The sequence below is a fragment of the Monodelphis domestica genome, chromosome 7 (genome assembly GCF_027887165.1).
Source record: "Monodelphis domestica isolate mMonDom1 chromosome 7, mMonDom1.pri, whole genome shotgun sequence".
Classification (NCBI taxonomy): domain Eukaryota; kingdom Metazoa; phylum Chordata; class Mammalia; order Didelphimorphia; family Didelphidae; genus Monodelphis; species Monodelphis domestica.
In genome coordinates this window covers 213250497-213276621 of record NC_077233.1, presented here as the reverse complement: position 1 = coordinate 213276621, position 26125 = coordinate 213250497, and the positions used below count along the sequence as shown (strand labels likewise).

Below are 26125 nucleotides of genomic sequence, written 5' to 3'. Positions count from 1 at the left end.
TTTAAGATGTAGGACTGAACCAAGAATCCAAAATATAAATTATCAGTGAATATTCATGAAATCCTTAACTTAAATTAGAATTCTGCTTCAGACACTTCCTAGCTCTTCACTGCATACAAGTCATAAACATCTCTCAAACTCAGTTTCTGAAAAATGAGGATAATAATGCCATCCACCTTAGAAGGTTGTTGTGAGAATAAAATAAGAGAATGTAAAAAGAGCTTTGAAAACTGAAAAAGTAGACTTTTCCTATTTTTATCTTTGCTGCTATTACTGTTAATATCAGAGAAATATAAATCAAAGTGAGGCATGTGACTATCTGGCAGTAGTTTTTGAATTATACTCAGCATAGGGAAACAGTGGATACTTTTGTGAGAAAGAATAGACACAAGCAGGTTTATGCATAAGAAAGATCATTCTAGCTATACATTGTATACAAGCACCTAGCTATACAAGCTAGGTGCTTCAGTGGATTGAGAGCCAAGACTAGAGGCAAGAGGTCCTGGGTTCAAATGTGGTCTCAGACACTTCCTAACTGTGTGATCCTGGGCAAGTCATTTGACCTCCATTGCCTAGCCCTTATCCCTCTTCTGTCTTAGAACCAGTACACAGTATTGATTCCAAGATGGAAGGTAAGAGGTTAAAAAAAAAAGGATTAAAAGGGGGCAGCTGGGTGGTTCAGTGGATTGAGATTCAAGATAAGAGTTTTTTTTTAAAAATAAAAATAAAAAATGAAAAGGATTTAAAAAAGAAAATAACAAAGGACCCATCCATGATGAAAAATACTCTCTACTTCCAGAGAGAAAACTTGCTTTTTTTGCAACATGCTAATGGAGAAATATGTATTCTATAACTTAGCAAGTAAAATTGATGTTATATTGTATGCCTTCTCAACGGGTGTCCTGGAGAGAACAGTTTTTGGAACATAAAGGTTTTTAGAATACATTTTTATAATAAACAGTTTTTTAATTAATTTTTTTTACTGGACCAGGTAGGAGGGAAAGTGAAGCCAGGAAGAATTCTTTCAAGGGTCCCAATAATAGTTTATATGAATAATCATAACAACTTTTACTACTGTTGATAGTAATGGCAAAAGGAATAGAAGAGACTTAAGAGTTGTTATCCTCAAAGTTATGAAAATTGAAAACCATGGAAATTATAGGTGTCAGATTCACAGATGATTTACCAACAGCTTCAAAATTCCTTGAAAACAAAATGAAATGAAAATGGAAATTGCTTAGCAAAATAATGAAAATACAATAGAGTTGTTAATTTGTGAATGTCTGAATCAATATTCAGCTGCAGGAACTCTTTGAGTTCAACACCTCTACCATAGATGATTGTGCAAGAAGAAATACAGAACTCAAATGGAATAGGGCCAGGGGAATAATACACAACTTAGGTCACTTTGTGGTACATTGAAGTTGACTAGAATATGTAGGAGAAAATATCCTGTAGAGAGCAGGAAATGAAGGTTTGCTGTGCAGAAAATGGATCGTTTGGAAATATATTAAGGAGTTATTTTGGAAAAGAAAAGTAGTAGAACTTAGAGAATGGAACAAGTGCCAAAGAGGAAGAGTACAGACCCAATGAGGAGAAAAGAAAAGAAAAGAAGAGAACTGAAGAGAAGAGAAGAGAAGAGAAGAGAAGAGATGAGAAAAGAAAAGAAAAGAGATGAGAAAAGAAAAAAAAAGAAAAGAAAAGAAAAGAAAAGAAAGGAAAAGAAAAGAAAAGAAAAGAAATAAAAGAAAAGAGAAGAAAAGAAAAAGAGAAGAGAAGAGAAGAGAAGAGAAGAGAAGAGAAAAGAAAAGAAAAGAAAAGAAAAGAAAAGAAAAGAAAAGTAAAGAAAAGAAAAGAAAAGAAAGAAAAAGAAAGGAAAAGAAAAGAAAAGAAAAGAAAGGAAAAAAAGAAAAGAAAAAAGAAAAGAAAAGAAAGAGAAATACAAGCACACTTCCCTTGACATTGCCAGTGGTTGGAACTATGATACTCAATTGCTCTTCTCTTTCTCAGCAAAACTCCTAGAAAGTTGCTGATATTTGTTTCCTCCCTTTCTTTCCTTTCTGCTCATTGCTGAACCTTTGGTAATTTGGCTTCTGACACCATAACTCTATCTAAACCTCTTTCTATGTAGGCTTCTAATGCTTATTTAACTGTTATCTAGGATGGTTTTTTTTTCTTTTTCATCATTCTATGTGACTTTTCTGCAACAATGACTTTATGAGGCAAACTGTCCTCCTAGATATACTCTCATTCCTTAGATTACATACTATTGCTCCTTTGGTTCTCCTACCTTTCTGACCATCACTTTTTGATCTGGATCATCCTGAACTTCCCACCTCCTAAACATGGGTATTCTCAAGAATTTCTGGGTCTATCCATATAAATCTATTCTCTTAGTGATCTCATTAACTCACATTCAGACAAATCCCACATTTCTTCAGACAACTTCTAAAATTACATAGTTTGTTCTAATCTCTATCATGAAGTTTTGTATTCAAGGAACATGAATGAGGAAAGTCACTACAGGATACAGGGAAGCAACATTTAGAAAGGTTAAAAAAAAAAACAACTATCAGAGTTTGACTTCTCTGAAGCCAAGGAAAGGGGAAGATCTTTCAGTAGAAGGAGGTGATCAGTAAATATGGTATGAGGAGGTCAAGGAGGACTAAACAAAGGCCAGTGTAGTAGATGATATTGAAGGTATTGAAGATTGGGGAAGGCATCTCAGGAGATAATTGAGATTAAAATCTAATTTCAAAAGGGTTGAAGAAAACAATTATGAATTAGGAGCATAAAGTATTTTCTAACAATTTGCCTATGAAAGAGAAGTAAAAAAGTAGTAGTTGGACACTCTAAAATAGTCAGGTTGAAGGCCTGAATTTTGGATGCATGTAAACTGGCCATATTTGAAAGGGACATGCAATTTTCCTTGCAATAGAAATTTATAGCTGGCACATAGTAGACCTTAACACATGGCACTTGGCCAACTGATTATTTGCATGAAAATGGATAGTAAAGAGCCAATGGTAAAAGAGAAAATGAACATGGAAGAGAGATAAAAGGATAGCCACTGAAGAATGGGCCTGAAGTATGTATAAAACGTTTGGGATGGAGGTTACAGGGAGAGGAATTATTTCAACTTCTCTACTGTAGGCAAAGGGGATATATAAAGGGCAATATGGTAGAATATTTTGAATAAAGGAAGGGCAAGTTAAGGGTCCTAGTTAGTGTAAGACTACTTAGCTATGTTTGGGGGTTGTATCAGGTTACAGTTGGTACCTAGTGGAAAAGGAAAAAAATGTTGCTAAAATTAAAGTGAGGAATGAGGCAAGGCATACTTAAGGGAAAGAACAAGAAATGTAATTTGCAGCAGCAAGGGCCTAGATAAAATGATGTATCATGAATGTGGGGGTGAAATCAACCCAATTTCTCTATGAATATTTTTGCCCTGTAACAGAAGTAGAGAAAATCATTATTGGAATTCATTATAGGAGGATTTACATGTTGGGAGGAGTGTAGGAAAAGAGTTTGAGGCATACAAAAAGATTAAGGAGAAAAGCATTAAAGTAGCAAACAATAGGATAAAGGCCAATAATTGAGGCAAATACAACATAAAGGGAGATAGCAGAAAGAAAATAGGAATACATCAAGGACCACCATATACAATAAGAGGGTTTGCTACCAGATTTAGTGTGAGTGGGACAGATGAAGGAAAATAAATTAGTGGTTAAATTCTGGAATTTCAATTTTATATTCAAGTATTTGTGGGATTATTCCTTTTAAAAAGTGAACATGTTGACTAGGGATGGGAGAAGGAACTCTGTGAAACAGTAGATTGAGAAGTTGCATGGTCAGACTTTAAACTAAAATACTCTTTTGTTAGATTAACCAGTACTTTGTCTATTTTGTTTGTTTTTTCAAAGTACCAGCTTCTTGTCTTATTTATTAAATCAATAGTTCTATCACTTTCAATTTTATTAATTTCTCCCTTAATTTTTAGGATTTCTAATTTGGTTTTCTGCTGGGGGTTTTTTAATTTGATCGCTTTCGAGTTTTTTCAATTGCATTTCCAATTGATTGATCTCTGCTCTCCCTTGTTTGTTAATATAAGCTTTCAGGGATATGAATTTGCCTCTGAGAGGACTTCCGGTCAAGATGGCGGTGTAGAAGCAGCGAAAGTTCAGACCTCCGAAACCCTTCCCTACCGATCGCAAACAGAGTGCTCCTAGGCCACCGAAATTCAAGCTGAACAACAGGATAGACCTGGGGAAACCTCCTCCTGGACCTGGATCAAAAGGTACCGCACCCCAAAAGCCAGAACCCTAGATCACTCGGATCTAAGGGGTAGACAGAAAGAAGGTCCCAGGACCCATCCCCCCCAACCCAGAGTGCTGAGCCCAAGGCAGCAGCGGGAACCTCAGGGCTCTGAGGACTCACCTTGAAAGCAACCCGAGCCAGTCTCCGGAGGGCCCAACACAGACGGCAGGGAAGCATAGAGAGAAGGGGGAAGCCTGTGGCCTCCTGGCTGGGTTCTTCCCTCTGGGTCTCGGGGGAGGTCCCAGCTTCGGGGCACCAGCTGAGCCCAATCCCATCGGGAGCCCTCAGAGCTACTGAAAGGACAGAGGGCTCAGGGCTGGCAAAGGGGTGGCTCCGAAGAACCTACCTTGAAAGTAACCAGGGCCAGTTTCCGGGCATTCAACACAGACTGTGGAAGAGGAGGTTGCAGCTTTTCTCTTTCTTCTTTTTTTTGGCTCCGGGATCATTTGGCCCACACTACCTGAACCTAATCCCATCAGGAGCCATTAGAGTCCAGGCAAGCCACGACCCCTCCCCCCTTAGAGAGCAGGGTCCTCTGAAAGAACCAGCTGAACCTAATCCCATCAGGAGCCCTCAGAGCTACTGAAAGGACAGAAAACTCAGGGCTGGCAAAGGGGTTGCTCCAAAGAGCTTTCCTTGAAAGTAACTCGGCCAGTCTCTGGGCACTCAACACAGGCTGTGGAAGAGGAGGTGGCTGCTTTTTTTTTTCCCTTCCCTTTTTTGGCTCTGGGGTCTTTCGGCCCACACCACCTGAACCTAATCTCATCAGGAGCCCTCAGAGTCCAGGCAAGCCACAACCCCTCCCCCCTTAGAGAGCTGGGTCTTCTGAAAAAACAGAAACCTAGAGGCGAAGTCAAGATGGCAGCCTAGAAGGAGCATAGACCTGGCAGCCTGGCTAGAGCTTTAGAGATCCTCCATATCTGCTCCAGCCGTCCAGGAAGTTTAAAACTCAGAATAAACCCATCCCAAATAAGCTGAACTCAATCCCATCAAAAGTCTCCAGAACACAGGGAAGCCCAGGCTCCCCATCCATCCTCACTGACTGCTGAACTTTAAGCCAATCAAAAGCCTCTAGAGGACAGGAAAGCTCAAACCCCCAACAACCCTCCCTCAGAGATTACACCAACAGATCCTCTGTTAAAGCTCCAAGAGGGGAGACTGATAGAAGTCCCTAAAAAACAAAAAAATGAGAGGAACAAGAGCACAGACAAATACAGGGAGGAAAGAAGGGGTGAATTTGAACAAACAACAGAAACAGAAGAAAGAAACTACAATAGACAGCTACTACTCACCAAATGGAACAGAGGGGGAGAGATCAGCAAACGATAAACCAGAAATCCCAGCGAATTGGATACAGGCTGTGGAAGAACTCAAAACACAGCTAAGAGAGGCTGAAGACAATTGGGAAAAGAACTTAAAAATTAAGATAAGTCATCTGGAAACAGAGGCACTTGAACTAAAACAAGAAAATAGTGTCCTGAAAGCCAAAATCATCCAGCTAGAAAATGAGGCAAAGGAGATGAAAGATGAAGCAAAGGAGATGAAAGACGAGATAAAGAGGATGAAAGACAATCTTCAAAGAAACTCAGACCAGAAGGAAAAAGACGACCAAAAAGCCAAAGATGAAATCCAATCTTTAAGAACTCGAGTAAAACAACTAGAATCAAGTGACCTCACAAGGCAGCAGGACACTATAAGACAAAACAAAAAGAATGAAAAAATTGAGGAAAATGTGAAGCATCTCATTCACAAAACAGACGATTTAGAAAATCGTTCAAGAAGAGACAATTTAAGAATAATTGGACTACCAGAAGACCACGACAAAAGAAAAAGCCTGGACATAATACTAGAGGAAATTATCCAGGAAAACTGTCCCGAAATCCTAGAACAAGAAGGGAAAGTGGAGATTGAAAGAATCCACAGATCACCCCCTGTTTTTAATCCCCAACTGACAACACCAAGAAATGTTATAGCCAAATTCAAAAACAATCAGATAAAAGAACAGGTATTACAAGCTGCCAAAAAGAAACCATTCAGATACCATGGAAACATGGTGAGGATAACACAGGATCTTTCTGCATCCACACTGAAGGACCGAAAGGCATGGAATATGATATTCCGGAAAGCAAGGGAACTAGGCCTACAGCCAAGAAAAAATACCCATCAAAACTGACTATATTCTTACAGGGGAAAGTATGGTCATTTAACACAACAGAGGAATTCCAAGCATTCATAAATAAAAGACCAGACCTGAACAGAAAATTTGAAGTCCAACCACAGAATTCAAGAGAATCATCAAAAGGTAATTAAAAAAGAGGGGAAAAACAACAACAACAACAAAGGTTTTTTTTAAGAGACTCAATAAGTTAAAATGATATGTATCCCTATAAGAAAAGAGGTCATTGGCAACTCTTAAAAACTGTTGCTATCACCTAAGCAGCTAGAAGAACTATACTCAGAGGGAAGGGACAAACTGTATAGGATGAAAGGACAAGACATAAATAGGTATATAGAGATATGCATGCATAAATACATATACATGTGTATGTATATATATATATACACATGACTAAAGCTAAAAAAGAAAAGAGGTTATGACTAAAAGAAATGGGAAAAGAAACAAATGGGGGTAAATTTATATGTCACAAAGAAGCTCATGGCGGGAGGGGGGAGAACATCGATACACTGGAAGGGTAAAGAGGTCGGAGATAGGAAATATTCAACTCTTACGTACTTTGAAACTGACCCAAAGAGGGAAGAACAATCCAATCCATTGGGGAAGAGAATAGATTTGCCCCTATAGAGGAGTAGAAGGGTAAAAAACAGACTGGTGGGGAGGGAAGCAGTACAAGGGAGGGAGAGGGTGGGGGGGGGGAATTTTTAAAAAGACTACAGGGGAAAATAAGGGAGGGAATTAGAAGGGAGGGGGGTAGAAAGGGAAATACAAGGGGGACTGATTTAAAGTAAATCACTGGACTAAAAGCTAGAGCTGAAGAAGAAAGGTTAGAATTAGGGAAGGATATCAAAATGCCAGGGAGTCCACAAGTGACAGTCATAACATTGAACGTGAATGGGATGAACTCACCCATAAAACGTAAACAAATAGAAGAATGGATTAGAATCCAAAACCCTACCATATGTTGTCTCCAAGAAACACACATGAGGCGGGTAGACACCCACAAGGTCAGAATTAAAGGATGGAGTAAGACCTTCTGGGCCTCAAGTGACAGAAAGAAGGCAGGAGTGGCAATCATGATATCTGATAAAGCCAATGCAAAAATAGACCTGATCAAAAGGGATAGGGAAGGTTATTATATTTTGTTAAAAGGGACTTTAGATAATGAGGAAATATCACTAATCAACATATATGCACCAAATAATATAGCACCCAAATTTCTAATGGAGAAACTAGGAGAATTGAAGGAAGAAATAGACAGTAAAACCATATTAGTGGGAGACTTAAACCAACCATTATCAAATTTAGATAAATCAAATCAAAAAATAAATAAGAAAGAGGTAAAAGAAGTGAATGAAATCTTAGAAAAATTAGAATTAATAGACATATGGAGAAAAATAAATAGGGATAAAAAGGAATACACCTTCTTCTCAGCACCACATGGCACATTCACAAAGATTGACCATATATTAGGTCACAGAAACATGGCACACAAATGCAGAAAAGCAGAAATAATAAATGCAGCCTTTTCAGACCACAAGGCAATAAAAATAACGATCAGTAATGGTACATGGAAAACCAAATCAAAAACTAATTGGAAACTAAACAATATGATACTCCAAAATCGTTTAGTTAGAGAAGAAATCATAGAAACAATTAATAATTTCATCGAGGAAAATGACAATGGCGAGACATCCTTTCAAACCTTTTGGGATGCAGCCAAAGCAGTAATCAGAGGTAAATTCATATCCCTGAGTGCATATATTAACAAACTAAGGAGAGCAGAGATCAATCAATTGGAAATGCAAATAAAAAAACTCGAAAGTGACCAAATTAAAAACTCCCAGCAGAAAACCAAACTAGAAATCCTAAAAATTAAGGGAGAAATTAATAAAATTGAAAGTGATAGAACTATTGATTTAATAAATAAGACAAGAAGCTGGTACTTTGAAAAAACAAACAAAATAGACAAAGTACTGGTCAATCTAATTAAAAAAAGGAAGGAAGAAAAGCAAATTAACAGCATCAAAGATGAAAAGGGGGACATCACCTCTGAGGAAGAGGAAATTAAGGCAATCATTAGAAATTACTTTGCCCAATTATATGGCAATAAATATACCAATTTAAGTGAGATGGATGAATATATACAAAAATACAAACTGCCTAGACTAACAGAAGAGGAAATAGAATTCTTAAATAATCCCATATCAGAAAATGAAATCCACCAAGCCATCAAAGAACTTCCTAAGAAAAAATCCCCAGGGCCTGATGGATTCACCAGTGAATTCTATCAAACATTCAGAGAACAGTTAATCCCAATACTATACAAACTATTTGACATAATAAGCAAAGAGGGAGTTCTACCAAACTCCTTTTATGACACAAACATGGTACAGATTCCAAAACCAGGCAGGTCAAAAACAGAGAAAGAAAACTATAGACCAATCTCCCTAATGAATATAGATGCAAAAATCTTAAATAGGATACTAGCAAAAAGACTTCAGCAACTGATCAGAAGGGTCATCCACCATGATCAAGTAGGATTTATACCAGGGATGCAGGGCTGGTTCAATATTAGGAAAACCATCCACATAATTGACCACATTAACAAGCAAACCAACAAGAACCACATGATTATCTCAATAGATGCAGAAAAAGCCTTTGATAAAATACAACACCCATTCCTATTAAAAACACTAGAAAGCATAGGAATACAAGGGTCATTCCTAAAAATAATAAACAGAAATATCTAAAACCATCAGCTAATATCATTTGCAATGGGGATAAACTAGATGCATTCCCAATAAGATCAGGAGTGAAACAAGGATGCCCATTATCACCCCTATTATTTGACATCGTACTAGAAACACTAGCAGTAGCAATTAGAGAATAAAAAGAAATTGAAGGCATCAAAATAGGCAAGGAAGAGACCAAGTTATCACTTTTTGCAGATGACATGATGGTCTACTTAAAGAATCCTAGAGATTCAACCAAAAAGCTAATTGAAATAATCAACAACTTTAGCAAAGTTGCAGGATACAAAATAAACCCACATAAGTCATCAGCTTTTCTATATATCTCCAACACAGCTCAGCAGCAAAAACTAGAAAGAGAAATCCCATTCAAAATCACCTTAGACAAAATAAAATACCTAGGAATCTACCTCCCTAGACAAACACAGGAACTATATGAACACAACTACAAAACACTCGCCACACAACTAAAACTAGACTTGAGCAATTGGAAAAACATTAACTGCTCATGGGTAGGACGAGCCAACATAATAAAAATGACTATCCTGCCCAAACTTATTTATCTATTTAGTGCCATACCCATGGAACTCCCAAAAAATTTCTTTACTGATTTGGAAAAAAGCATAACAAAGTTCATTTGGAATAACAAAAGATCAAGGATATCCAGGGAAATAATGAAAAAAAACACTAATGAGGGGGGCCTAGCAGTCCCAGACCTCAAACTATATTACAAAGCAGCAGTCATCAAAACAATTTGGTACTGGCTAAGAGACAGAAAGGAGGATCAGTGGAATAGACTGGGGGAAAGCAACCTCAGCCAGATAGTATACGATAAACCCAAAGATCCCAGGTCTTGGGACAAAAATTCACTATTTGATAAGAACTGCTGGGAAAATTGGAAGACAGTGTGGGAGAGATTAGGAATTGATCAACACCTCACACCCTACACCAAGATAAATTCAAAATGGGTGAAAGACTTAAACATAAAGAAGGAAACCATAAGTAAATTGGGTAAACACAGAATAGTATACATGTCAGACCTTTGGGAAGGGAAAGACTTTAAAACCAAGCAAGACATAGAGAGAATCACAAAATGTAAAATAAATAATTTCGACTACATCAAATTAAAAGGCTTTTGTACAAACAAAAGCAATGTAACTAAAATCAGAAGGAAAACAACAAGTTGGGAAAAAATCTTCATAAAAACCTCTGACAAAGGTTTAATTACTCAAATTTATAAAGAGCTAAATCAGTTGTACAAAAAATCAAGCCATTCCCCAATTGATAAATGGGCAAGGGACATGGATAGACAGTTTTCAGATAAAGAAATCAAAACTATTAATAAGCACATGAAGAAGTGCTCCACATCTCTTATAATAAGAGAGATGCAAATCAAAACAACTCTGAGGTATCACCTCACACCTAGCAGATTGGCTAACATGACAGTTATGGAAAGTAATGAATGCTGGAGGGGATGTGGCAAAGTAGGGACATTAATTCATTGCTGGTGGAGTTGTGAACTGATCCAGCCATTCTGGAGGGCAATTTGGAACTATGCACAAAGGGCGATAAAAGAATGTCTACCCTTTGATCCAGCCATAGCACTGCTGGGTTTGTACCCCAAAGAGATAATGGACAAAAAGACTTGTACAAAAATATTCATAGCTGCGCTCTTTGTGGTGGCCAAAAATTGGAAAATGAGGGGATGCCCATCAATTGGGGAATGGCTGAACAAATTGTGGTATATGTTGGTGATGGAATACTATTGTGCTCAAAGGAATAATAAAGTGGAGGATTTCCATGTGAACTGGAACAACCTCCAGGAAGTGATGCAGAGCGAGAGGAGCAGAACCAGGAGAACATTGTACACAGAGACAAACACACTGTGGTATCATCGAACGTAATGGACTTCTCCATTAGTGGTGGTGTAATGTCCCTGCACAATCTGCAGGGATCAAGGAGAAAAAAACACTATCCAAAAGCAGAGGACAAACTGAGGGAATAGAAACACCAAGGAAAAGCAACTGCCTGACTACAATGGCTGAGGGGACATGACAGAGGAAAGACTCGCAGTGAACACTCTGATGCAAATACTAACAACATGGCAATGGGTTCAAGTCAAGAACACATATGATACCAGTGGAATCACACGTCGGCCACGGGGGGTGGGAGGGAGGAAAAGAAAATGATCTTTGTCTTTAATGAAAAATGCATGGAAATGATCAAATAAAATACTATAAAATTAAAAAAAAAATAAATTTGCCTCTGATTACCGCTTTGGCTGCATCCCAAAAGGTTTGAAAGGATGTTTCGCCATTGTCATTTTCCTTGATGAAATTATTAATTGTTTCTATGATTTCTTCTTTAACTAAACGGTTTTGGAGTATCATATTGTTTAATTTCCAATTGGTTTTAGATTTGGTTTTCCATGTACCATTACTAATCATTATTTTTATTGCCTTGTGATCTGAGAAGGCTGCATTCATTATTTCTGCTTTTTTGCATTTGTGTGCTATGTTTCTGTGACCTAATGTATGGTCAATTTTTGTGAATGTGCCATGTGGTGCGGAGAAGAAGGTGTATTCCTTTTTATCCCTATTTATTTTTCTCCATATGTCTATTAATTCTAATTTTTCTAAGATTTCATTCACTTCTTTTACCTCTTTCTTATTTATTTTTTGATTTGATTTATCTAAATTTGATAATGGTTGGTTTAAGTCTCCCACTAGTATGGTTTTATTGTCTATTTCTTCCTTCAATTCGCCTAGTTTCTCCATTAGAAATTTGGGTGCTATATTATTTGGTGCATACATGTTGATTAATGATATTTCCTCGTTGTCTAGAGTCCCTTTTAACAAAATATAATTACCTTCCCTATCCCTTTTGATCAGGTCTATTTTTGCATTGGCTTTATCAGATATCATGATTACCACTCCTGCCTTCTTTCTATCAGTTGAGGCCCAGAAGGTCTTACTCCATCCTTTAATTCTGACCTTGTGGGTGTCAACCCGCCTCATGTGTGTTTCTTGAAGACAACATATGGTAGGGTTTTGGATTCTAATCCATTCTGCTATTCGTCTACGTTTTATGGGTGAGTTCATCCCAAACTTATTTATCTATTTAGTGCCATACCCATTGAACTACCATTGAACTACTTCTTCACTGATTTAGAAAAAACCATAACAAAGTTCATTTGGAAGAACAAAAGATCAAGGATATCCAGGGAAATAATGAAAAAAAACACATACGATGGGGGCCTTGCAGTCCCTGACCTAAAACTATATTACAAAGCAGCAGTCATCAAAACAATTTGGTACTGGCTAAGAAACAGAAAGGAAGATCAGTGGAATAGACTGGGGGAAAGCGACCTCAGCAAGACAGTATACGATAAACCCAAAGATCCCAGCTTTTGGGACAAAAATCCACTATTCGATAAAAACTGCTGGGAAAATTGGAAGACAGTGTGGGAGAGACTAGGAATAGATCAACACCTCTCACCCTACACCAAGATAAATTCAAAATGGGTGAGTGAATTAAACATAAAGAAGGAAACCATAAGTAAATTGGGTAAACACAGAATAGTATACATGTCAGACCTTTGGGAGGGGAAAGGCTTTAAAACCAAGCAATATATAGAAAGAATCACAAAATGTAAAATAAATAATTTTGACTACATCAAACTAAAAAGCTTTTGTACAAACAAAACCAATATAACTAAAATCAGAAGGGAAACAACAAATTGGGAAAAAATCTTCATAGAAACCTCTGACAAAGGTTTAATTACTCATATTTATAATGAGCTAAATCAATTGTACAAGAAATCAAGCCATTCTCCAATTGATAAATGGACAAAGGAAATGGATAGGCAGTTCTCAGATAAAGAAATCAAAACTATTAACAAGCACATGAAGAAGTGCTCTACATCTCTTATAATCAGAGAGATGCAAATCAAAACAACTCTGAGGTATCACCTCACACCTAGCAGACTGGCTAACATTACAGCAAAGGAAAGTAATGAATGCTGGAGGGGATGTGGCAAAATAGGGACATTAATTCATTGCTGGTGGAGTTGTGAATTGATCCAACCATTCTGGAGGGCAACTATGCCCAAAGGGCGACAAAAGAATATCTACCCTTTGACCCAGCCATAGCACTGCTGGGTCTGTACCCCAAAGAGATAATGGACACAAAGACTTGTACAAAAATATTCATAGCTGCGCTCTTTGTGCTGGCCCAAAACTGGAAAACGAGGGGATGCCCATCAATTGGGGAATGGCTGAACAAACTGTGGTATATGTTGGTGATGGAGTACTATTGTGCTAAAAGGAATAATAAAGTGGAGAAGTTCCACGGAGACTGGAACAACCTCCAGGAAGTGATGCAGAGCGAGAGGAGCAGAACCAGGAGAACATTGTACACAGAGACTAATACACTGTGGTATAATCGAACGTAATGGACTTCTCCATTAGTGGCGGTGTAATGTCCCTGAACAACTTGCAGGGATCCAGGAGAAAAAAAACACCATTCATAAGCAAAGGATAAACTATGGGAGTGGAAACACCGAGAAAAAGCAACTGCCTGAATACAGAGGTTGAGGGGACAAGACAGAGGATAGATTCTAAATGAACACTCTAATGCAAATACTATCAACAAAGCAATGGGTTCAAATCAAGAAAACATCTAATGCCCAGTGGACCTAGGCGTCGGCTATGGGGGGTGGGGGGGAGGAAAAGAAAATGATCTATGTCTTTAACGAATAATGCTTGGAAATTATCAAATAAAATATATTAATAAAAAAAAGAAGAAAAAAATAAATAAAAAAATATTAAAAAAATATAAAAAATATAAAATACTCTTTTGATTTCAAGATCATAGGGTGAGAAGAGAAGAAGATGGTTAACTAGGTTTCAAAATGTTGAAAAAGTTGGGAAAGAGGGGGAGCTGGATGGGTCAATGTATCCAGGCCTAGAGAGCAGAGATCTTGTATTCAAATCTGCCCTCAGACACTTCCTATATGGGTGACAGTGCAAATGACTTAAACTCAGTTGTGTTGCCCTTACTGCTCTTCTGCCTTGGAACCAACACTTGGTGTCTATTCTAAGACAGAAGGTAAGGATGTTTTAAAAAGCTGGGAAAATATCTTGAATGTGAACATATCACACTAACTAGAATGGTGAGAGGTCAGGACAAAGAGGTTACAAGGATTTCAAAAGGAAAAAGTATAGGGGGATAGGGTAGGAAGAGTGATCTGGAAAAAACAGTAGTGATTAAGGAATATGACTTTCTCATCTCGTAGCCCCAAGAGTAGGGGGAGGAGAGAGGATAAGACAGAGAAAAAAGCATCGTAAGAGATATGGTATTTTCAGGGGAGGTTCAGATTTCTATTAAAGCAAGGAAGTAAATACCAAGCTGCTGGAAAGAGAAGTTGGTTAGATAAGATGAGGGTTCTTCAGAGCACAGAGCAATAAATACATGATGGAAAAATTAGGTTGGAGTGATCATGGGAAATAATTGGAATGATTAGAATAAGGGGAAGTACTCAGGGCTAAGCACTGCAGGTATGCACCTAGCCTGGAGAGACTGGATGATGATGATTATAAAGAAAATATAAGAGGTGCCCGGAACCAGGCAATAGATGACCCCCATGAGAGTTTAACATAGAATTTAAAATTCTGAATCATGGTATTCCAAAACAACTGAGATGTAACACCAAGAGAGAAGGCATGTTAAAAGATGATTGGAGAAGAAGCCTAATAGAGTAGTACAAAGACTCCAACAAAGGACATCAGAAGCCATGAACCTTTCCTGACATGAGGTGATCCTTTACATATATGTCTTGTTCACATGTGCTCCCCTATACATCCAACCTTTCAAACATGTGTTAAACCTAAATATGCACCAAGGTATATTTGTTCAGGTATAATTCCGATGAATGTATCTACTTTCCATGGAATCTGAGTGTGTTTGTGGTCTCTCAGTAGCTCAAAATTTATAGAAGCCATGTTCTGGTGTTTATTACTTTTCATCACTATTTAGTTATATTTTCTGTTATGGAGTTTAGGTAGGATGGATAACTTGGAAAAGTGAAATATTTGTTTGGTGCCCAAGAGCTATGATTTGGATAGGATTTTGATTACTTGTGGAAGTTCAAGTGAGACTAGTTAATGTGATATTATGTAATTCTAGTTGCATATTATATATGCATGAATCACACAAAATTTCTAACATTCCTTAAAATGATACTGTTATTTAGTTCTTCATAGTCAGTAAGAATAATATTTATTAAATATAAATTATCATAAATGCATTGGGTCCAAACTTATGAATCAGAATTAATAAGGGTTCAGATAGTAAATTGAGTAAAGTAGAGAATAGTCTTTTGAAGAAAAATTAAGTTCAAGAGAAATAGTGGTTGCCCTCATCAGCCTATGTGTTATCCTTTTAATGATCCTTTTTATTGCTATTATCTATTTTTTATTATTCTCTTTACATGTTGACTTGTACAATAGACTGGAAGCTTCTTCAGGGCAGGTTCTCTCAGTTCTGTCTTTATATCTGCATTGCATGGTAGGTACTTAATGCGGTTCTTTCTATCTTCAAAATATACATTATCATATCACTGAACTAAAACATGGAGTATGTATAGAATATATGATTTGGTATAACATCTTATTATATGGATCTTTTAAGATGCTACAAGACTGGCCTATGATTCTGTGGCGTTAAATAACTTTCTAATACTAATAATCTACTTTCACAAATTGATTTGAACTATATCAGGGAGGTATTTGATGACTGCCCATTAAATAGGAAGATTACTTAGAATACTCACCCCCAAGTTTTCCCATATTTTTTAAAACATCCATAGTCAAAATCTGCAAAACCCTGAAAAAAATTTTAAATCAGATATTTTAATGAATTCTTAATAATTAATCATATCTTATATTAGGAAGTTAAATATGAATTAAATGTTATTTTACTACTCTTGTTATGCTCTCCATTTTGACTGGAGTGTATATTGCTTAGACCTACTTCTACTTATTGACATCTGACCCAAGACAAATGTGGTCAATCCTATGAAGACTTTCCTGATCCCTCCAGCAGAAAGCAATTTCTCTAGGATCCTAGCTCTCTTGACTAATGCCTTTTTCATGTGCTATGATAGCCTCTATAAAGGAGGGATTATTTCATTCATTTAGGACTTAATAAAAACTTGAATGTTACATCAAAACACTCCATGCAGAAATGCTCTTACTATATTTTCATTTATATTACAATTACCTCAATACATGTCATTGTCTATTCTGGACAATAGGGTCTTCAATGTTATCTACCATGAATTTTTTTCTTTGTATTTCCCCTAGAGCATGTGTTCCTAACCTTTTGAGTGTTATGGGCCTTTTCAGTGGTGTGGAAAGCCTATGGACCCCTTCCTAAAATGATATTTTTTAAATCATAAAATACACAGCATTTAAAAGAAACAAATTTTATTAAAAGAGTTTTCAAAAATTTTGGATTTCTCATGTTAAGAACCATTGATTTAGTGCTTAGCATAGTGTATCATTCACAGTAGAAGCTTTACAATGTTCATTGAATAGTTATTGATACTATAACTATGAGGAGATCCTTTTACAAGCCCCTTTTGTTTTGACAGTATCTTACAATTTCTGAACCTATTGCAATCCATTTTTATAGTTTTATGTTTCTCATTTGATTCTCACAATAACTTGATGAAGTAATTAGTAAACGAAAGCACAGAAGAGTTGATTGGTTGCTCTAGATCAGCCAACTCTTTGCACCATTAAGTAAATCATCTAGAGAAAGTTAATAGCACTAACAGCCACTCAAACAGAATTTGGTGTAAAACATTCAGTTCCTTACACTTGTTACAAAAGCCCTTTGTCCAATTAAAAAAAAATTCTGTATACTACTACACATTCCAACCCATTAAACTGAAGAACAAGTCCATGGTAGCTTATCTTGGGGAAATCTGAAGTCTTATTAAGAATCAGAAATGTCTTATTTCAAAATTACTGGTAGTAGCACAAATGTAATAAATGGTAGAAACAGCTGAATGGATTGTGATATTTTAATGTAATTGATTGTATTGTTATTAGAAATGGCAAATATTGGAAATATATGAAGAGAAAAAAAGAGAATAAGAATAATACATACCATGATTACATTTTAAAAATAGCAACCACAAAATCAGGAGAAAAAAGTATCCAAGTAAAATAAATCCAAAGGGAATTCAAAAGCAGAGGATGTTTATATTAGCATACAAATATAATTTAGAAATTTTAAAACAAATTATAAATAATGTAGAGTCCATGGGTTTGCACATCACTTTTAATGTATTTGTTTAATGAAATATTTTTTATAGATGATAGTGGTGAAGTGTATAATAAAAAAGAAAAGAAAAGAATCCACAGTTTCTAGACATTGAGCTGAGAGTCAAAATGTCTGATTTTACAAATGAGGAAACTGAAGCCTTGGAAAAATATTGATTTGCCAAAGTTCATATTTAATAAATACCAAAAGTGGTATTCATATCCAAATCTCTTAAGAGTAGAGCAAATGCTCTTTCTACCATCCAGAAAGAGGAAAGGAGAGCTCATAGATACTCACTTTGCGATAGGCAAGAACAGTGCCAAAGAAAGGAAGAGGTGTCGGTCCTGGAATTCCTAAGTTCTTAAATAACTTGTGTGTACTGGTCCCATATCTATAAGGTAAAGTAAAAATACAAAGGTATTAGAGTCAAGGCAAAGACCAATCACATAAATGGCATGGTCCACCTATCATTAATCAGAATGGGTTGAAGCATAAAATATCTTAAGGCAAGGCTTGGTTTACTCAGATCCAGATGCCAAAGGGTCACTTCCAGAGATTCTTCATGGCTCATACAAACATCTGAGATATTACAAGGCCTTCCTGAGATTCCTTAATGTCCCACCTCAGAGCCAGTAAGGATTGGGGCAACACATTAGGTGTAGTCATTTTTGCAAGCCTCAAGGAAACCATTAGCATTGCTGTTGGAATGTATTCCCTATTTGTGTGGACTCACTCCATCATTATTAACCTTCACTCTGTTTTGCTGTGACTAGGACCAAGTCTCTCTTGCTGGTCTAGATCCAGTCCAAGGTCAATTTTTATACTATCAAGATAGCTCTGAATATGAACTCCACAACTTAAACCCTGTTTAAGGTCTCCAGGATCCAACCCAACTCCAGTGACTCAGACAAGAGAGCACTAATCTTTAGAATCTGAGTGCCAAATACCATAATCCCAGGTTCCAATATATTCCACTCCACTTCATGATCCACCCAAAGGCCAAAGGCCAAAGACCAAAGATATGTCACCTCTTATTGTTAGTACCTTATGTACAGGAAGAATTATGAACACTTTTCCTCACATCTCCTGTAGCCCCAGTAGTGAGAGTGGACTGCAGTAAAATCACAGCCATAACTTAGAAACAACTAGTGTAATGGTAGAAATTTTAGGCTTCTGGGAGAGGTTATGAGCAACTGTAATGGTTAAAAATGTGGCTACAGGATTTATGTAATATTGAACAATGGCCGCCAAGGAATTTACTTATGAAATTCCTAAAATGAAGCACTCAAGTCAGAATGGAGTTTATGGAGGTTTAATCACACTGGGAGTAGGGAAAGGAGAGGGAGAGAAGGAGAGAGGAGAAAAGGGAAAGGGCTACTCAACCTCTGACCAAGGCAGAGGGAGTTTTATGCCCAAAGGGCCAAGGTGGAAACAATCAGTCCTTAACTCATGTGAGTGATCTGAAGGAAAGCTGTCTGCCAGAGTCCTCCCTGTCCAAGCTCCTAACACCAACTCTCCTCTAAGCTCTCTCCACAGGAAGTGAGCGAATTCCAGAGGCTGTTCTCTACCTCACTTCCTGTGTCTCACAAATGCCAATGGTTGGCTCTAGCTTGGCTTAGGACAGCCCAGGTGGGCAGTTAGTTATTTCTGATTTGTCATTGACTAGCACATGCCCGTGTAGTGTGGGTGTGCACAATTTTTTGTGCTAGACCAAGATGGAGACTTTTTAAATTCACACTAGACACATAGCTTGCTCCTCAGCATGAGAACTCAACCCCTCCTTTCCCCAAATACTGAATGTTTTTCTAAGAAATTACTGATGCAGGAATTCTGTGAGAAACTTGGCTAGATGGTTACATATTTATCTGTGATTTATTATCCCATAGAAAATTCTGTCTAAGCTTTGGTGAAGTAAACTAAGTCAGTGTACTAAGACTGTAAATCATTACTAACCATTGTCCCTGTAAAAAGCTTACCTAATACCTTAGCCTACATCACTTTCTCTATAAAATACTAGCTTCAGTGGCCCTCCTGACACATCATCCTTCTCACCATGTCTCATTCTCCTCACCCATTCGGGACCCCAGAATGTTTGTCAGTATCACCTGACAATCTTTCCTTTGTTGATACTACAGAAATGACTGTTTGCTATGGCTAGTATATCCTTATTTTTTTCTTTTCCACTTGACAGAGAGTTTTCAGGTGACTAAGCAAAAATCACCCACTTCTCTTACTACTAATTCCCATTCTCTTTTCCCCATACATCATAGTTCTCCCCTCTCAGGAAGGGATCCAGATGAAGATACCTTCTATTATCAATATGTTCCCCTTCATCTAATGGTTTCTTCTGCCCCTAAATAAACTAGTCCCCATGGAGAAGTCAATACACTCTTTCATTCCCCTCCATTTCCACTGCAAGACTTTTCCTCTCTCAATACTTAGCAACTTATCCTTCTTTGAGTTTCACTCTGTCCATATACATCTTGCTCAAACCAGTTCTAGAAGTAGTTATGCATAGGATTACAGTTTGTTCTCTCTATTCTCAAAGATTTCAGAGTCCAAACAACATGATAAATGAATGACTTTCCTCATATGTTTCCATTTATTGATACCTCTAAATTCATTGCCCTAGATAAGAATCCCATTGCAGAACCTCATAATTATTCCCACAGTGGTCATATATGCTTTTGGTGGGTTTGTGAAGATTTAAGCACTCTAGTAGATCACTGGTGGAACTTCAGAGACAAGAAAATATTTTGGAGATCAATGTGGCAATACACTACTAGACCTATGAAATTGAATATACCTATTAATCAATCATTCCTCTACAATGACTCAATCACAGAAATAAGCATGCACTTTTAAAAATTATTTGTGGGAGCAGCTGGGTAGCTTGGTAGATTGAGAGCCAAACCCAGAGATGGGAGGTTATGGGTTCAAATTAAGCCTCAGATACTTCCTTATCTGTGTGAACCTGGGCAAGTCACTTAACCCCCATTGCCTAGCCCTTATCACTCTTCTGCCTCAGAACCAATACTTAGTATTGATTCTAGGGTGGAAGGTAAGAATTTTTAAAAAATATTTATGCACATAAAATATATCTGTTTCTACTTTATTTTCAAAAGCAAAAAATTGGATTCAACTTAAATCTTTAAAAGTGTCTAAACTAATTGTGGCATGTTATTATAATCAAATACTATAGATCCCATGAAAAAGATTAATTATAGGAAACAAGGAAAGGTTTTTATGAAGTGAGGTAGTGCAAAATCAACACAATCAGAATAGCTAAATGTTATACTGTAACTAGAATAAAGGACAAAAAATAAAGATTCAAGGAACACAGAGTCAGATGTATCATTTCTTATCTTTTGGGCTTTGACTTCACAATGTGGTTTCTAATCATTTTTAAAAGAATCTCATGAAAAGGCAACTAAATAACATCATCCATAGAGCACCAGACCTGGAGGCAAAACACCTGTATTCAAATATGACCTCGGACTTCCTGCATGATCCTGTATGAGTCAAAACCCCAAATCTCTAACACTTAATGCTCTTCTGCCTTGCAACCAATACTTAGTATTGATTCTAAGACAGAAAGTAAGATTTTTTTTTAATTGAAACTGACAAGATAATGGTTTTTAAAAAGAACTGGTAGGATATTTATTATCTATATATTTAATATTAATATCGCAAGGGTTAAAATAGGGGTTTTGACAAAAACAAGAGAGCAGCTTTTAACACTTTAAGTTTTAATGAGAATATAGTTGAGTTGTAAATTAATATTAACCCTTTAAGCCAGAGAAAAGAAAATTTCTGGCAGTTTTTAATAACAATTTAGTTTACTACCTAAAAATGCCTTTATCTACCTAGAACTGCCTATAACTACCACTAATGACTGCTATTAGAGGAAGTCCAGCTGATCACCTTTCATCTCAACTTACCAACTATATCAGAATATATATATAGGAACCACCAACTCATCACCAATCCACTCTACCAGCAACCAACCCCCAACTCATGCCCATCAGCACTTGCAACTCTCAGCCACTGCCAGTCCTAACTACTGACATTCAGCCCAGCAGGAGACTCTCCTGTTCCCACTTCCTATCACTGTGGGCTGGTTAACCCCTACACATCTCTATGGTAAGAGGACCTCCAGTTCTTCCATTAAATTAAAAAAGGAATAAAGAATTCCTTTCTACATATTATTTCATCATTTGCATTTTAGTTTCCCTTCTCTTACATAGCTGTGTCTATCTATTGATTATAACCACATAAAGTGGCAGGCTCCTTAAATATCATGTCATATTATACTTTATGTTGTTATGATATATCATTATATCAAATTATATATTTATTCTTAGGCAGACTACTTCTCTTTCATTCACTTCAAATTCCTCATCTATCAAATGAGGAAAAAAATGAAAAAGTTATGGTAGAATAATCCCCAACATCCTTCTTAGTATAAAGATGAAAATTTAGGAAACTGAGGCAGGTAGAAATTAGTTTCTCTCTGTAAGGAGTATTATATTTTTATGAGGTTTATTAAAGATTAAGGATTAAAGAAAATACAGGATAAGAAACACGTGCCTAGGCCAGAGAGGCCTAGACAAGATAATCTCACATCATGGAAGAGCCACGTCTGCTCCAAAACAAAAGTCTAAAAGCCCACAAAAGCCTTTGCAATCAGGTTAAATCCCTTCTCGATCTCGGCCCACCTGAGAATTCAGTGAGATTACAAAGCATTCTGGGGAAGTGGAGCAAGGGCTTTTGGGGATTGAAGTCCAGACTTCAAATCCATTTTTACATTAGGTCTCATATGCTATGCTCCTATAAGCCATGTAGTGCCTCATTACTCACAACCAGCAGTGGCTCAAATCAGTACACACTGGCAGTTCTGACCCACTAATTAAAATCCTGGGCCAAGGTCACATAGGTAAATGAGCATCACAGAATAGATTTGAATTTAGGTCCTCTCACTCTGAAAGTCCATTATTATTCTAGTTTCCAGGTGCCTCCTAAGCTACAAATGTTGCTATTATTTTGGCATGAATGTAAAAGGATCCCATAATATATAATGTTGACATTTTCTCAGATCTGTCATCTTCTGGAGTCATTTGATTGCCCTAAGAAAGAAACTTGGATATTAGATAGCATTAAAGTATCTCCTTGCTCAAAAACAACTTCACTTGTTCGAAACTTGTTAGTTTTTGTATATAATTAGAGAATTAGATCCAAATTCCTTCTAATCACTTACAGGGGATTTTGAAAATGTTGATACACAAGAAGGATATGAATATTTGCTTCTACTATCTTGCTAAATTAGTATGATTTGTATACTGCAGGAAAAAAAGGGAAAAGAAATATTTACCAAATTCTTTTCTAATGAAGAGAATAAACAGGGATTAAACAAAGACCCATAAACAAAAACTTATATGTTATGCAACATAATCTTTACAATAATCAGAAGCCTTAAAGAAAATACAGGCAGCAAAGAAAGTGTTCAGATTTGAAGAGAAGGGAGGCAATACCTTCATTTGGATCTCCAGCAGTCCTCCTTCAAATACAGGACCTTGAGTCTCATCAGCTGGTGGGTATTGCAGCACTAGACAATTTATTAACTTACAGTTTTTTGTATAGAAAACCTTCTACCCTAATGTAGAACTGTAACTTTTTCTAGGTCCTTACTATTCCAGTATAGTAATTGGTTAAAAGGTATTGATGGAACAGAACAATAAAGCTCTCTTTTTTGAGTGCCCCACCTCCACTTCAAAGTCTTCAAAGGGGGAAAAGAAAGAATAAATATATATATACATATGTATATATATATTACAAAATCCCTACACGGTTGATAGCAAATACTACACTGTTGTGATCAGAATGAGTATTAGCAAATAAGCTCTATTTTTTGAAGGTAAGGAAATATCATTTAAACTCTAAAAAATAAAATAATAGGGAGCAAAACTAGAAAGATAAAATGAAAAAGTCAAATAATATGAACTCAGGTTTCCTGAAGAAGTTTTCTTTAAATCACTTCACTACTAAAAAAGGAATATTCTCAAAGCTTATTCTTTTGGGGAAAGACAAAAGAGGTTATGATCAAGAAGTTTATAACTTTCCCTTGGTATTTTTTCTCATAAACTATATAAATTCATTTATATATATTTTAAAGGTCCACAATTTCACTTAATAAAAAGCTTAAATAACAAACATATTCTTATATTCATTATGCAAAGAATAGAAGCAATTAGAGACCAGTCACTGTGGAAAGTCCTATGACAGTCACAGTGCCAATGGTCTAATCCCCTGAAAAATTGTGAGCAGGAAAAGGAAAGCATGTTCTCACTTACAGATACAGGAGAGTCAGAAAGAGAACGATGAGTGTCCAGGTTCCAGCACTCAAACTTGGAATGATATTCATTGTCATACTCTCCAGGCAGCTTTTTATTTCTTTCTCTTTCCAATTTCCTTGAGTCTTAGTTCTTACTACCTCACTCCAAGTGCTATTCCTAACAAATTTCGAAAGGAATATATAAGCTGTAAATCAAGGGGTGGAGTTAAAGGGTGGCCAATGAAATTATGATCCAGCAGGAAGTTTTATGACTCCTATACAAATCTCCAGCCCTGAAGTCTCTGAGTTTTCCTTTATTAACCTATGGTGGGGATGAACTCATGGTATTTGCTGGTGGTCAGGTAAGTTCAAAAAACAATTATTAACTTCAGTCACATTCAAAACATAATGAAACAAATAGCTTTAATCCTTATCAGAAATTGTGGTGACAAAACCAAAGCAGAGTTAAAGTTTTATGGAAGTCTAAAGTACAAATCAAACAGTCAGCAAGTATTTATTAAGTGACTACCCAGGTCTAGGCAGTACACTTAGTTCTTACTATACAAGGACAAAAATTCTACCTGTAACAATTAATGCCTGTATGAGTATAGGAAAGCCATGAATCATGGACCCATGTAAACAGAGGTGAACTTGAATTCATGAAACATAAATTTGAATGCAATCTTCGCCATCTATGGCCTATTCTATTTTGAAATTTTTGCTTTACATCACAGGACTGCATTTCCCATCAATCCAATGAGAGACTCGAAGAGCTTAATGGTTCCTCCAAGCTATACAATTATTATCTTTGAACTTTATCTTACTCATCTGTGAAATGGGGAAAATAATATTTATAGGGCATAGATGACAGGTTTCTTGTGAAACTCAAAAGAATTAATGAATACAAAATGCTTTGCAAACTTTAAATATCACAAATTAGCTATTACTAAGATTGTCCTCTGCAAATGAGACTGTTATAGAAAGCAAAATCCTGAAGTGTTGGGAGGAGAGGAAAATGTGTACCATATGTTCTCTGGTCACCTTCATAGAAACATACTCTGGGTGGAAGTCCCTAGGGTATTTCTACAATGAAACCAAAAACCATATGATGACCAGGAGCAGAAACATCACCCCAATACAAATGAGAAACCTCAGGTACAAATTAAATATGTTTCCAACTACTGATAAGGTGAAATCTATTCATGCTCTTCCCTGTCACATCATCATATAATCACAGTTAAAAGGGTTTTTTGAAGGCCTTCTTACCACAACACATACTTAAAGAAACCTCTTATCTTCAGTTCAATGAAGTGCTCTTCCAGCCTCTCTCTGAAAACCTCCAAAGACAAACCCACAACTTTCTAAGGCTACCCACTTTCCCACTCTCTGCCTAGTTCTAGTCCTCAAGAATTTCCTTCAATCCAACATCTATCTCCCTGAAATTTCTGTGGTTGATCATATTTCCGTTCTCTTCTATTATATAAATCAAGTTTAACCCCATTTCATTATAACAACCCTTCAAACATATGAAGACAGCTATCACATCTTCCTAAACTGGATCCACCTCAAGCATAACATCCTTACTTCCTTAAGCTGTTTCTCAAATGCCATAGAATAAAGTTCCCTACCTTTCTTGATTGTCTTTCATTAAGTATTTTCTTGGTTTGGGGCTTCATTTCTCAAACATGACAACCATGATTGGCATAATATTGTATATATTATATGACTATGGTAGAAAATATGGTGGGGTTCTATGGTGGAATTAATATCTTCCCCATGCAAGACATGATATCTATTTTATTTTTTCAATTCAATTTTATTTTATTTTCAGTTCCAAATTCTCTGTTCTCTCCCTCTCCCCTTACTCATTGCAAAGGCAAGAAAAACAAACCCCTTTACAATATGAATATTGATGTAAAACTACATATTCCATATTTGCCATAACCTCCAAAACTGGATAAGAAAGTAAGGAAAGTATGCTTTAATTTGCACTCTGAATTTATCATATTTCTATCTAAAGCAGGATAGCATGATTCATCATGTGTCCTTTGGATGAAATTGGTCATAGCACTTATCAGTATTCCATTAACTTTCAAAAGTGATTATCTTTACAACAATGTTATTATACAAACTGTCCTCGTGATTCTGCTTATTTCATTTTGTACCAATTCAAGCAAGTCTTTTTAGGTTTTTCTGAAACTGCCTCCTACTTTTTTC

The 26125-nt window shown here is 36.5% G+C and overlaps 1 protein-coding gene across 1 annotated transcript in view; it reads right to left on the bottom strand.

Moving 5' to 3' along the window:
* The window catches only part of LOC100010820 (cytochrome P450 3A24-like), a 40170-nt gene extending 15991 nt beyond the window's left edge, over positions 1-24179 (bottom strand). The window contains exons 1-3 of the mRNA XM_056806466.1: positions 23928-24179; positions 17875-17968; positions 16079-16131 (exon numbers count right to left, since the gene is read on the bottom strand). Of these exons, the coding sequence (XP_056662444.1) occupies positions 16079-16131; positions 17875-17968; positions 23928-24004 (224 nt within the window). The 5' untranslated portion in view covers positions 24005-24179. The remainder of the gene's footprint in view (positions 1-16078; positions 16132-17874; positions 17969-23927) is intronic.
* Positions 24180-26125: the final 1946 nt, after the last annotated feature.